General features: G+C 37.4%; 1 protein-coding gene across 1 annotated transcript in view; it reads left to right on the top strand.

Annotated features, from left to right (window-relative positions):
* CPED1 (cadherin like and PC-esterase domain containing 1) overlaps nucleotides 1-14,893 on the top strand; it is a 297,515-nt gene that overhangs the window by 239,031 nt on the left and 43,591 nt on the right. The window contains exon 16 of the mRNA XM_033420398.2: nucleotides 9,507-9,624. Within this exon, the coding sequence (XP_033276289.1) occupies nucleotides 9,507-9,624 (118 nt within the window). The remainder of the gene's footprint in view (nucleotides 1-9,506; nucleotides 9,625-14,893) is intronic.

Genomic DNA, 14,893 nt, shown 5'->3' with positions numbered 1-14,893 from the left:
TTTTTAAAGATCACAACCTCATATACTTTATTAGTAGACTGTTTATAAGTGGGACGGTCCATGTTGAAATACTTATAACAGCAGTTGTGTTCACTACGACTGATCCATATATCCTTGGAAGACGCACTTGCTGTTTTATATGTGGCAAACATTTGTTATGTTTGGTGTCACATTATTGATAAATATGCATCTTTTAAAATATCTCTGTAGCCTACTGCCTATTTCCACTCACTACTGGTTTTCTTCAGTCTACCCATAATCGATTTGCTCTTTTGGAATATGAAATAAGTTTTTCTTTTTGTCATTGTTATTGCTATTGTTCTGTCACTTCCCAAACGGATCCAGCTTCTGCAAAGTATGAGAGAGTCCATCATTGTACATTCAGCTCCAATGCCATACTTCTTTGTTCACAAATCAAAAAGAACTGAACGTTTTCAAATATTCAGACATATAGATTCATTCTTCTTTTCATTTGCATTCACATCTACCCTTCTGGATTCCATCTGGAACCAAAACCAAAAGTGTTGAAAGACCACAACAAAGGCTGCTTTCCTTGGAGTTTCTAGCTCACCGGAAGTGGGAAGCATTAGTCATTTCACAGGCCCCATGTAACTAGATTTTCCAGTCCAAATTCTACAAAGCCTGGAGACTCAGATGTATTTCTAAATTGAGAATACAGGGTGCCTTTCAGAATGGACTCCAGCAAGCAGGATCACACTGGCCCCATCCTAGTTAATTTGGAGACCATCTAGATTAAAAAAGAGAAAACTGCATATTATCAGTTCAGGGATTTGGAATGCATGAGAAATATAAAGAAGTATTCCAAATGTTGATGTCGTATTTATACGACAAATAAATTTATTTGACTAGAACTAATTCATCTGCTTATAATTTGTTTCAATTTCCTTTGTTCCTGAGTTCAATTCATAGGGGACTAAAAATTCTTAGGTAGTATAATGTACAGCCACATTTCAGTTGAAAATTTTTTGAGGAAACAAACACATGCAATGGTGTTATATGGTGGTTCATTACTACTTGGATTCTAATGTGTTTTAAATAAGACTATGATCTCCAAACACAGATAGCAACTCAAGCTGCATATACAATTCTGCTCCCCAACACCAAGTTCCATTGTTTTTAAAAAACAATTAAAATTGAAAACTTATTTGTAAACTCTCACTAAAACAGGATAACATCTAGCATTGAAACACATCAATTTTTAAAGCAATATTGTTAGAGATCTCTTCTGCACAAAGTGCAGAATGACTTGGCTAGCTACTTAGTTTCATTAAAATTCAAAATAAAGCAATTGTATAGGTAAACTTTGTTCACTGCAAATATTTTATTAGAAAAAACTAAAGTCAAAATGTCCCCTACTCCTCAGTAAAGATGTTTAATGTTGTACTGTCCTTTAAAAGGGCAGCTGCTTAGTAAAAAATTTTATAAGTTTTATAGAAGGGAATAGAGTTTAGAGATTGATCTGATAAGAATCTTTAAACAGAAAAAATTTAAAGAAGCTTAGTTCATTGCCACAATCCTAAATTTTGTGTCATTAGAATGAGCCAAGGATTAGAATCATGATTCCAAAATAACTTTACTGATCTCTACTTACTTCCTATCATGGTCTCCAAACACTGCCCACTTGGAACTTGATTGGCCATGTTTTCACTCAGTTCTAGATTACTTCATGCTCCTCCTTCTACCTGGAATATTTACTCAATTCCCTTGTAGTTATGTTTCCTCTAATAAACTGTAAACTCTGTGAACACAGGACAGTATTAAATGACTTCGCAGGCCCATAGCCCTTCATGGACTTCAGAAGGAACCAAACCTGCCAATATCTTGATTTGGACTTCCAGCCTCTAGAACTGTGAAACAATAAAGTTCTGTTGTTCAAAGCACCTAGCTTCTGCTACTATGTTACAGCAGCTGTAGGAAACTAATATACTTTCAAAGGAACTATCAGTCCTCTTCTGATTTTCTATTCTTTTACTTTACGATTTTAAATATTATTTTCTTTACTTAAATTTGTATTTTTTTAAAAAAGTATGATTCATACCAATGGTAAAAATCTTCAGAAAAAGTTCATTTTTGCTTCTCCATCTCTGGCGTACCATCCTTAATTTCCCAAGAAAGCCACTATTCAGCGTTTCCTGTGCACCATTCCAGAAGTTATCTATGCACAGTCAAGCATGTATAATATCTAGCACTTTATTTACTAAATAAGATCAAGGTGTATATAATGTCCTGCAACTTGTTTTATTGCTCTTAATAATATACCTTATATCTCTCTATATATCTTCACTCTGTCTCCTTCTCGTCTAAGAATTACAGAATGTTCCATTATGTAATGTACAACTTATTTAACCAGTTCCCTGTTGATGGACACTTAAGTAGTGTCAAGTTTTCTATTACACGAAGTGCTCTAGTAAATTTCCTTGCACATGAATTTTTGGAGACTTTACCAAGTATGTCTGTAGGATTAAGTCTTAGCAGTATAATTATATTTGTGAGATATTTCCAAATTGCCTTCTGTAAAGCATATAAATCTCTTTGAATATGAATTTATATGCATTACATTCTTTTATTAAACATCTTTATTGGAGTATTATTGCTTAACAATGCTGTGTTAGTTTCTGCAGTATAACAAAGTGAATCAGCTATATGTGTACATACATCCCCATATCCCCTCCCTCTTGTGTCTCCCTCCCACCCTCCCTATCCCACTTCTAGGTGGTCACAAAGCATCAAGCTGATCTTTCTGTGCTATACAGCTGCTTCCCACTAGCTATCTATTTTACATTTGGTAGTGTATATATGTCAATGCTACTCTCTCACTTTGTCCCAGCTTACGCTCCCCCCTCCTCGTGTCCTCAAGTCCATTCTCTACGTCTGTGTCTTTATTCCTGCCCTGCCCCTAGGTTCTTCAGAATCTTTTTTTTTTTTTTTTTAGATTCCATATATATGTGTTAGCATACGGTATTTGTTTTTCTCTTTCTGACTTACTTCACTCTGTATGACAGCCTCTAGGTCCACCCACTTCACTACAAATAACTCAATTTCATTTCTTTTTATGGCTGAGTAATATTGCATTGTATATATGTGCCACATCTTCTTTATCCATTCATCTGTCAGTGGGCACTTAGGTTTCTTCCATGTCCTGGCTATTGTAAATAGTGTTGCAATGAACATTGTGGTACATGTCTCTTTTTGAATTATGGTTTTCTCAGGGTATATGCCCAGTAGTGGGATTGCTGGGTCATATGGTAGTTCTATTTTTAGTTTTTTAAGGAACCTTCATACTGTTCTCCATAGTGGCTGTATCAATTTACACTCCACCAACAGTGCAAGAGGGTTCCCTTTTCTCCACACCCTCTCCAGCATTTATTGTTTGTAGATTTTTTGATGATGGCCATTCTGACTGGTGTGAGGTGATACCTCATTGTGGTTTTGATTTGCATTTCTCTAATGATTAGTGGTGCTGAGCATGCTTTCATGTGTTCGTTAGCAATCTGTATATCTTCTTTGGAGAAATGTCTATTTAGGTCTTCTGCCTATTTTTAGATTGGGTTCTTTGTTTTTTTGATATGGAGCTGCATGAGCTCCTTGTATGTTTTGGAGATTAATCCTTTGTCAGTTGCTTCACTTGCAAATATTTCTCCTATTCTGAGGGTTGTCTTTTCATCTTGTTTATGGTTTTCTTTGCTGTGCAAAAGCTTTTAAGTTTCGTTAGGTCCCATTTGTTTATTTTTGTTTTTATTTCCATTTCTCTAGGAGGTGGGTCAAAAAAGATCTTGCTGTGATTTATGTCATAGAGTGTTCTGCCTGTGTTTTCCTCTAAGAGTTTTATAGTGTCTGGCCTTACATTTAGGTCTTTAATCCATTTTGAGTTTAGTTTTGTGTAAGGTGTTAGGGAGTGTTCTAATTTCATTCTTTTACATATAGCTGTCCAGTTTTCCCAGCACCACTTATTGAAGAGGCTGTCTTTTTTCCAGTGTATATTCTTGCCTCCTTTATAAAAAATAAGGTGACCATATGTGCGTGGGTTTATCTCTGGGCTTTCTATCATGTTCCATTGATCTATATTTCTGTTTTTGTGTCAGTACCATACTATCTTGATTACTGTAGCTTTGTAGTATAGTCTGAAGTGAGGGAGCCTGATTCCTCCAGCTCTGTTTTTCTTTCTCAAGAAGGCTTTGGCTTATTCAGGGTCTTTTGTGTTTCCATACAAATTGTAAAATTTTTTGTTCTAGTTCTGTGAAAAATGCCGTTGGTAGTTTGATAAGGATTGCCTTGAATCTGTAGATTGCTTTGGGTAGTATATTCATTTTCACAATGTTGATTCTTCCAATCCAAGAACATGGTATATCTCTCCATCTGTTTGTATCGTCTTTAATTTCTTTCATCAGTGTCTTATAGTTTTCTGCATATGCATTCTTTTCTTCATGAAAAACATTCAGTTTTAGGATCACTGTGGTATGTAAAAGATGATTTCAGATGGATTACGCTGTAATGATTCATCGCTAATCTATACCTCAGATATTTATTCTGTAAATGGTCATTCTGTGTCTAATATTGTGAATCACACAATAGCTACTGTTTTATGGCTGGCTGACTACAATACAAGGAAAGCAGTTGTTAAATTTAGAGGCAATGTGAAGACAGAAAATTATTCATCCTTTTGAAACAAGATAGTGAAATTAGCTCATCAAGAATTTTGTCTCTTATGGGAAAAGGAACGTTCTTAATCTGGAAGAGGACTCTGCCTTTCTGCAGGGAGGCAACCGTGCCAATATTGTCAAGTCTGAGCAGTCACTACTGACTTATTAGAAATAGCAGCAGCCCAGGGGAAAGAAATGGGTCCCTCTGGAAAATCTGGGTGCCACAAGGAGTAAATGTATATTTTAAAATTTAGAATGTGGACATTTTTCATTATTTAGTAGAAGAAAGGGAGAACTGTTTGATCTTAAAAGAATGATTCTGTGGCACCAAAAAAGTAGGTGATGTTTAAAATTTAAAAAATTAAAATTAAAAATTAAAAAACTAGGTGATGTTTAAAATTACCTACTAGATTAAATAGTCCAATTTGATATTGCTCTAAAAACATAGCAAAATCACATAAAAATGAAAAATACTACTAATTCATTTGTGGCCAAATACATCTGTAAAAAACTAAATGGGTTTCCAGAGGAATTGGTAACAAGAACAGTGGTCATGTATTCATGGGTAGGGCAGAGGGTGAAGCCAAGGGCACCTTAATATCTTCTGTTGGTAACTACAGCATTTCATGAAAAGTTAAGCAAATTTTTTTAATTATGTACTAAACGTATATACTCTGCACATGTTTGAACAAGAAAATCCATTAATTATCTCATTGCACTCTGTTGAAAGCTATGACAGTCCATTCAGGAATTTGTGAAGTCTCCAGCAAATGGATACAGTCTAAATGTGGAGATTTCTGGGGTAAATTTTAAGCTTCTCTGCTAAATACTACCTTTTCCATGTACCTAGACTCAGGGGCTCAAAGAGATGACATGTAAGGCCAGAAGAGCTATTATTCATTTTCTTGAATATGCCTGAATGTGACTAAATGACTAATCATACCAGTGAAGAAAGAATGAGATATGCTAATGAGTTTTTCCCTTTCAAAAATTGTTTAATTTTTTTATTAGTGGGGTTTATCACTTTTAAGATCTAAAGGGATTCTCAAAGTTTCATGTGGCCCAACAATAGGTTTCACAAACTCTTAAAGGAAGAGAGAAGTTTGGCTGCATATTATATTTCCATAGTGGTTTGACCAAGTAAGTGTTTGTTTTTCTTCCAATGCAAGAAGTGTAGAGGCGGGCAGCCCAAAGTCAGCATGCGGCAGCTTTACAGCATCATGGCCATCCTACTTCCTATCTTTCTGCTCATGGTTTCCTCATGATTACAACATGGCTGCACCTCCTTCAGGCTCACATCCACATTCCTAGCAGAACTCGGAAACAGAGTGACAAAGAAAACATGGCATCAGGGAAACAAAATTTTTCCAGAGATCTGTAGCCAATTTCCACTTATATTTCTTTGGCTGGAATTGTGTCACATGGCCATGTTTAGCTACAAAGGAGACTGGGAAATAAAGTTTTATTTGTTTGATTTTTTTGAATGCTAAACACATTGCTCCCTCCAACAAAATGAAGGTCTTTCTACTAGAAAGGAAGAAGAGAGAATGAATATTGTGTAGGCACCTCACATCATCTGCTGTGGTATCTTCTCTCTACCCTTCACCATTTTATATTGAGAAAACTAGATCAAGTGACTTACTCAATAGCACACAGCCAGTTCATGGCAAAGCTGGACTAAAATTCATGAGTGCAAGTATCACAGGGCTGACCTGCTGACTGTGGAAGAACAGGTACCCCGTAGGAGCCTCTACTGAGGTAGAGATAGCACCACGCCGGGGCACAATTCAAACGCGAAGACAAGGCCAAGATTCTAAGCCGCCGGAGCGGTCACCCTGTCTGTTTCCCACTTACATTATGCTTTTCTATGTTCTGCATTATGTTTACTCTGTTATAATAGGCTCATATGTGGGATCTTGAGTATTCAGTAAGTGCAAACATCGAACATTTAAAAATATTATTATTCTCTATTGCCAGTCATTTGTTTCAGCACCTTTGAAGTCAGGTCAGAACATGCTTCTATATTATTACAATAAATTTGTTCTGAACTGCACCGAAGAGGATAATTAGAACAAATAAGATGGAGTTCAGTTCAGGATTAAGAAGAAACTTCTGATGATGAACTAGATGATGTTGCTTGAGGTCAAGTACCTGCATTCTAGCAAGGCACTTTGCAGGTTGTAGGTATTAAATCAATACCTTTCCATTTGAAAGCTGTATCCAGAATTGCTCAGGACCACATCCTGGATTATCATTCTTCCTCTGAGTAGGAGTTTGTAGCAGATAACCTTGGAGGTGCATCTCAAGAAATAAATGTCGTGATTTGATTATTAAAATATAGATTGTCAACATAGTTTTTTTAATAATTTTTTTTGCCTAAGATGTCAGATAAACCTTTTTCCCACCTTGTGACCTTTGACATGCAACTCCTTCTTCTTGAAATTCTCATTCCCCCAATTTTTCACATCCTTCAGTTCAGATGTCATTCCTCAGAAAGGCTGCCTGTGGCTAACATATCTGAAATAGCCCACACCCACTCATCAGAGATTGAGTTTGGTTCCCTACAGGATAAGCCATCAGCACACCTAACAATACATCTTTCTAACTGATTGATACAGCCAATAATATGTTCAACTTCAAAGATACCCACTGGGGCTTTGGCATCTGGGATCTAGACTCTTTCTAATGCCCTCCAGATGACTATTAGGGCACAATCTCTCTCTCTCTCACACACACACACACACACACACACACACACACACACACCACAGAGACCCCAAACAAACAATCATCTCTAGACAAATGTTTATCTAAATCCAGACTTTTAGGAATGTTTCAACATTATTTGCATTGGTAATAAATTGAACGCAACACCTCAGTCTGAAATACCTGAATTTAGATGACTTTGCCACATGTTCACAATGTGCTTCATGTGGAATGTATTATTCTGGAACAAAACAAGGTCTTCAGTTTTTTCTTAATTATATGCCTGGGAAATCTCTCCATCTTCGTTCATTTAGATCTATCTTTATACATGTTCTTTATGCATTGCATGAGGGTTTTTCTGGAGTAGACTTTGAAAAGTCTAACTTTGGGGCTATGGAGTCTGTGAATTTTTAATTTTACTGTAAACTACCTTCCAAAGTAGCTGAACTAATCAGCTACTTTGATAATACTCCTTATCAGCAGTATTTAATGGTAATTATTTCTCCCCACCCTCCCTAACATTTGATATAAAACATTTTTTTTCAATCTGATAGATACATAATGCCATTTTTCTGGCAAAAAAGGTCTAGTCTCCACCTAAAATAAATGGATAGATAGATGGATAGATATCACACATACATTAACATATATCATTCATAGATGTTTATTCAGACTAAATCTTCTCACATCATTATAAACTTTGTTATTTTTAACTGCTTTATTATAATGAACATTTTAATACAAATCACAATTCTAATTTTAATCAGTTTCCTAAACTTCAATTTCAGTCATGAATTAAAAAATGAAAATATGCATACTAAATCAAGATTTCAAAAAGTCGCACACTACCTCCATTCCTTTTTTTCCTTAATATCCGGACATGTTGGTATGAGATCTAGGAATCTGAGTTGTTGGTTAGGATGTTTGAAAGTCTGAGGGAAGCTGACCAGAAATTGCTCATTAGAGGCAGAGGTACAGAGCAAACAAGAGGTCAAAACAATTTTCTCTCCATTACTGAGAATTTATGATATAAAAAGGGGGACAACTAACTGTAACATTTTACACATTCAACAAATATTTATCATTATCTACTGTACGCTAGGGACTGGGTGTATGTGGGAGCAAAATAATTATCCGTTCTCATGGAGTATTCAGTCTAGTGGAAAGGCACAAATAACCAATGCAATTACCAAGTGGTGAAGAGCATGAAGGAAACAAATGATGCCGACAGACAGTAACACATAACTGTGCTACCGTTTCAAGAGACCTAAGACACAAAAAGATGCTCTCCGTGCAAAATTAGGAAGAAAGCATTCCTCAGAGTGATTTTAGCATTTTTACCTGGCCTTAGTTGTGGTAGGCTGAGAGAACCCGGTGAAAAGAGTGGCAGTGGAACCAGGTGAGGTGGGATAGAGGGAAACAGGACAGGTACAGATGCCAATAGCTTTGTAGGATAAGCTAAGAGAAAATGAGAGCAGGACAACCTGCTAGAGCAGAGGAGAGATTTCAAAGCCAACGAACTGCCACTCTCCAATGCATATGGCAGACTATGGAAGGCCTTGCTTAGTACAGAACGTGCCTCCCTAATGAATTTCATTGCAGTGAGCTGTTACATACTTTTATAAATATGTGAAGGTGCTTTAGATAAAATATATGTATTTGATTCCATTCCTAGCATATCACAGATCCTCAATAAATGTGTGTTGAAGTGAAATTCATCTGTTAAATTAACATTCTCCCCAAATATTTCCCATTTCTCTTCTCACATTGAGTCTTTTCCCCTTGATATATTGTCCTCTATTATACTATGTTATATTTTTAATGAGTCAACAACACACAGGTATATTTTTAAAGTAAAACTGACATTTATTTCTTTAAAAATTGGCAGAGCAGTAACATGAGTATGAATGCCAAAATAAAGATTAACTTATCATTAGAATTTATTAATATGAATCCCCTAATGGAAGTAGCTATTAATAGCAAAAACAACTATGGATGAATAAATATCAAGAGAAGGGTAAACAAGAATTGCTCCCTTTTATCCAAAAGTTATTTGGCACAGAAAGTCTTGTTTTGTACATTTTATTACTACAGGTCAGGTTAATTACTATACAGCTAATTTTTATCATTGTGATGCAGGATTGTGGTTTGCTGATTCAACCAGAGGAAACCTGCGGGTTACAGCCCATTTCTTCTGACTACATTGAAGCCATTTCACAGCCGGGACTAAAGACCTGTCCATCTGGGGACACAAAAGGTGACTATTACACTGGATATCATTTCTACTTTTTTTTTAAAAAATCCTTTAATATAGATAAGTAGTAGATGTTTATTTATTAAACTATTCTTGTACAAAAAAATCAAGGTAATATGACACTTTTTCATTAATATGAACTACAGCACATAAAATTAATGTAAATGCATTGTTTTAATATGTGAAATATTTTGATTAATCAAATGCTTTTCTTTTCATCCTCTGCTCTTTGCTTAGTTAATGCATATTCACCTTTAGATTTCAGCCAAAAAGTCACTTGTACCGTAATGCCTTCCTTGAGTCTCTGACTTGTTTTCCTTATTACATATTTTCATAGCACCCAGTGTTTTTCTTCCATGGCAATTTCCTCAGTTATTTAAATGATTAAATGTGTAGTTGACTGTTTGATGTCAGTCTTCCTGGGCTGTCAGCTGCATGAGGGCAGGGCATCTGAGTTGTTCACACTCTACCAATTCACTTAACACTATACTTTCCACAGAGTAGGTACAAAATAAGTTGACCTTGTGAACCCAAAGAACTGGAAAGGATACATGTTCAGTTTTAAACCATTTCTTTTAGTTAAAAAAAAAAATCTTTGGGAATGGTCACTAACATCTCCCATACATTGAACATGCATAGAGGCAGGAAAATCATGATGTCAAATTCAAATTACAGTGTTCAATCCTGCCTACGCCTAGGGCAGACCTGGAATGAGGCACTTTGGTGCCACTGTCTACTTCCCCTGTTTCTTTCCTTCCCCAGCACTGTTCTTTCAGTGGAGGCTAGTGGAGTTAAGCCAAAGCTGAAACTAAAAATGCCTCCAAGACAGTAAGAGGAGGAAAGAACATCTTCTCTGCGATTCCTGGTTACTGCTCTGGCCTCCTGACCCCAAGTCTCCCTCCAACTAAAAAGTCTGAGAAAATACTCAGGAGCTTTTCTACCCTTGCCATGAACTTCACACCACAGCTTGAACAGGAAATGAGTTTCACAAATGGGTGGGACAAATTGCAATTTGGCATGCACTGTTAACAAACGTGGGCATTTCTTGAACATGTGTCCTAAATAATAAATTACAGTCAGTGCATAGGGAGGAATTTACCCATTATGGTGTGTCAGGTGGTATGATTTATGATTCTTGGCTAAATGAGATATATACTCTTACATACAAAGGAGACACCAATGTGTCAAGGTATTTTTTATCAGATGACAATTTATGAGAATCATAAAAACAACTTAATTCTGTTCCTCCTACTGAACCGAGTCAAAAGTTCTTCAACAAAAAGTTGAAGATACATTACTGAGATTCCTCAAGAAGTGGCAGCTTCTTCTGTCCATTAAACTTGCAGTAACTTATGCCAGGCCCTGTTCTGAAGCCATGCCTGGTCCTTACAAGAGAGGCTGCCGTAAAACAGGGGCCTTGGGACTTCCCTGGTGGCACAGTGGTTAAGAATATGCCTGCCAATGCAGGGGACACGGGTTCAATCCCTGGCCCAGGAAGATCCCACATGCTGTGGAGCAACTAAGCCTGCAAGCCACAGCTACTGAGCCCACGTGCCGCAACTACTGAAGCCTGCGTGCCTAGAGCCCATGCTCTGCAACAAGAGAAGTCACTGCAATGAGAAGCCCGCCCACTGCAACTAAGAGTAGCCCCCACTCGCCACAACTAGAAAGCCCGGGTGCAGCAATGAAGATCCAGTGCAGCCCAAAAATAAATAAAATTAAAAACAAAAAACACAGGGGCCTTCTGGTAACTTGAGTAGTTATGCCTCTTTAAAAAAAAAACACAATATTGACACCCCAGTCAAGTTCATATTCCTTAACCTGACAATAATCTGATCTCTCCCAACTCGTCCTAGCCTCTTTTTCTTCTTTCTTTTTTGCTCTGCATTGGGTCTTCGTTGCTACGCATGGGCTTTCTCTAGTTGCAACGATCAGGGGCTACTCTTTCTTGCGGAGCACACGCTCTAGGCGTGCAGGCTTCAGTACTTGCAGCACATGGGCTCAGTAGTTGCGGCACGGGGGCCCTATAGTGCAGGCTCAGTAGTTGTGGTGCACAGACTTTGTTGCTCCACGGCATGTGGGATCTTCCCGGACCAGGGATCGAACCCATGTCCCCTGCATGGGCAGGTGGATTCTTAACCACTGCGCCATGAGGGAAGCCCCATCTTAGCCTCTTGACCTCATTTCATGCTGATAGTCAGCTGCAGGACTCCAGACTACTCCCTAGGAAGTCCTTCTTTACTACCCCACCCCTAGAGTTGCTTCTCTTCTATGCACCCAGAATATCCTGGACATATGTCTACAAACAGCACTCACCTCATTGTATTTCAAGTATCTAATTTACATGTTTCTCTCTCTTCCTCTAATCAGTAGTCTTCAAAGTGGAATACTGCAGCCATGCAAGGGGAGTGAGTAGCACAGAACAATCCACAGGGAAGAAGCCAGTGAAGATGAAAATATATGTACATTTATTTTTATTTAATTATGCTTATTTTATGTTTTATGATGGATATGTATATATGTAATATATACATATAGGAGTAGGTGCACGTGTAGTACAGGGTACGTGTATTAATATGTCAAAGGTGCATCAGCAATAAGTTTGTACTGATGGCTGCACGTAGACCACAAGTGTGTCCAGAGCAAAGATTGTACTTTATTCATCTTTCAGTGTCTGAGATATGATTTTAAAATAGTGGCTGAACTAAAACCACGATCCAAGCCCTCCTCTCTTTCACAGAAGACTCTTAGCAGCAGGGCACGATCAGCTAGAGACAACAGCTCCATCCTTGAGGTCCTAGAGACCTAAAGATTCAAGGCAAATGAGTGAGATCAGAGACAGCACTTTGCGAGAATGCACTTTTTTTTTTTTTTGCTGTCAGAGATGATTTCCTTCCTTGATGGTAGGACTCCCTTCTATAGAAAGAAGTTGTCACATTAGATGACATTGGGAGGACGTTTATTTTAGGACTCTTGCTTTAGCTTATAAGGCCATAGAATGGCTCCAAAATCTTATTTTCACAGCACATTACAGTTATTTGGCAGAACTGAATCCATTTTTTCTCCTTGAAAAATGTTTTTTCAATAACACTAGCTAATATAATTTTGAGTGACTTCTTTTTACTAAGTTGAATTCTAGCCTTTTGAAAATAGTTTAACTATAAGACACAACCTAAGAATAAAATCTTTTGCTCAATAAAGAAAAAATAATTCTTCTAATTTGCAGAAAGGAGAAATTTATATGACCATTGAGTGAGAATTACATTTAAAGAAAACAATTTAGATTGCATTTTATAATATGTAAACAAAAGCTTTTATCGTATCTTTTTTTTTTTGCAGTACGCGGGCCTCTCACTGCTGTGGCCTCTCCCGTTGCGGAGCACAGGCTCCGGACGCGCAGGCTCAGCGGTCATGGCCCACGGGCCCAGCCGCTTCGCGGCATGTGGGATCTTCCCAGACCGGGGCACGAACCCGCGTCCCTTGCATCGACAGGTGGACTCTCAACCACTGTGCCACCTGGGAAGCCCTATCGTATCTTTTTTTGGAAGGAAATATAACAACTTACACTTTAGTATTTCTAATATTGAAAATATAATGTATTTTTTCTTCTTAAGTAAAAACTGCCTTATTTTATAGCATTATAGAGTCAGGAATTAGTGCTGTCATTTATATGATTTTACATCTCACCATGGCCCTAAATCACAAAGTTGAACTTCTTTTCTCCATTATATCACCCAATCCAATTCACTTAAATGGCTGAAATTTAACTTGCATTAAATATAAAGCTATACTGATAAATTAAATAACTTCTCCCAAAAGGCAATTTCATTCCTCAGAATGTTATTCCCTAAGACATATGTCATACCTTATTTCAGAAATCACAGCTTTGATTCATTCATTGTTTAAATATATAACACAGAATTTATGTCCTTCTTCTTGACAATTTTTGTTGAGCTGGAATCATTTAAAATGTCAAGGAAGCCCAGTTCTGCAGATGTTATACAGATGTCTATTTCAAGTAGTATTACTAACTCACAATAAGAAAGGCATTATCAAGTGATACAAAAATGCAAAGAGTTATGACTATAAATATATAGTAGTATGAGCCATTGGAGCTAAGTTTTCAGAGACCCGATCAGGCATCTTTTTTTATGTGCGTGTGATTTTATGCCCACAAACTAATACATATTTGTATCTTTGTGCATGCAACTGCTCACTTGTTTCTTCAGCCTTAGCAGCAAATGGCCAAAGATCTTGGTTTGTGCAAAACTAGCTGTCAATGAGTTTGGGAGTCGGGTGAGGAGACAGTATTTGGGGAGGGGATACACACGCTGTTAGATACTCAAGGATCTGAGGAAAACTGAGCCCTTCAAAGTATTATTAAATAATATCTCATTTTCAGAAACACATTTATGTCCCCAACATACCACCGTCTTATGAAAAAAACATAGTCTCTGAGGACATGAACCCACTGAATAAATCCAGCTTATAAAAATACATTTATTGCGACAACCTGTTTGTGGTTTTCTTCTATAAGTGCTACCAGAGAGACTGCTGAGCCATATTGCATTTTCAACTGATGATTATGTGCTGACCTAACCTAACGTGATCAAAGGTTCAGCACACTGGAGACTCTGAGACCTCGATTTTGGTCCAGCCCTGTTGTTGGCATGATCCCACTTCTGTCATTTAACATCTTGGGCCTCAGTTATCCTCACTATAAAATAAGAGGATGGAAAAGAGGAGATCCCAGGCCCCTTCCAACTTGTATCCACAACCCACAAAATGTCTATGAAAAAAAAAGACTATTTCAGAAGGAGGTTTTCTTGAGGAATTCATCGACGAAGGATAAACGTAAAGGCCATGTCTAAATCAAATAGTATTAGGAACCAAACAAAGATGTGAAAGATGTGGATTACTGGTTACAAACCCTGTATGCCAGGGCAAAATTAGAATTAGAAAGCAAGATATATTCTGAATGAAAACCGCAGAAGAATTATAAAAGAGAATCGGATGGAGAAACAAACACTTTTGAGAACGGTCTTCATTTTGCCGTTCAAACCTCAGCACCGCTCCCAAATGTTCAGTGTTGTGTCTTTAAGTATTACTGCTATTCTCTCCATCTACAAACTTGGAAACACCTTTCACCGAGCAGACCTTCTTTTTCTCTCCAGTATATACGGTCTGTCGTGGAGAGCAGTCACTTCTTCAGTCTCACTCCTGTCAGGTCTGTCTCCACGTAAAACCATCCACTCCACCTCTCCGAATCTTA

Source organism: Orcinus orca, chromosome 9, assembly GCF_937001465.1.
Source record: "Orcinus orca chromosome 9, mOrcOrc1.1, whole genome shotgun sequence".
NCBI classification, from domain to species: domain Eukaryota; kingdom Metazoa; phylum Chordata; class Mammalia; order Artiodactyla; family Delphinidae; genus Orcinus; species Orcinus orca.
Note: the sequence above shows the minus strand (reverse complement) of the source record. Positions and strands in the feature narration are given on the sequence as shown.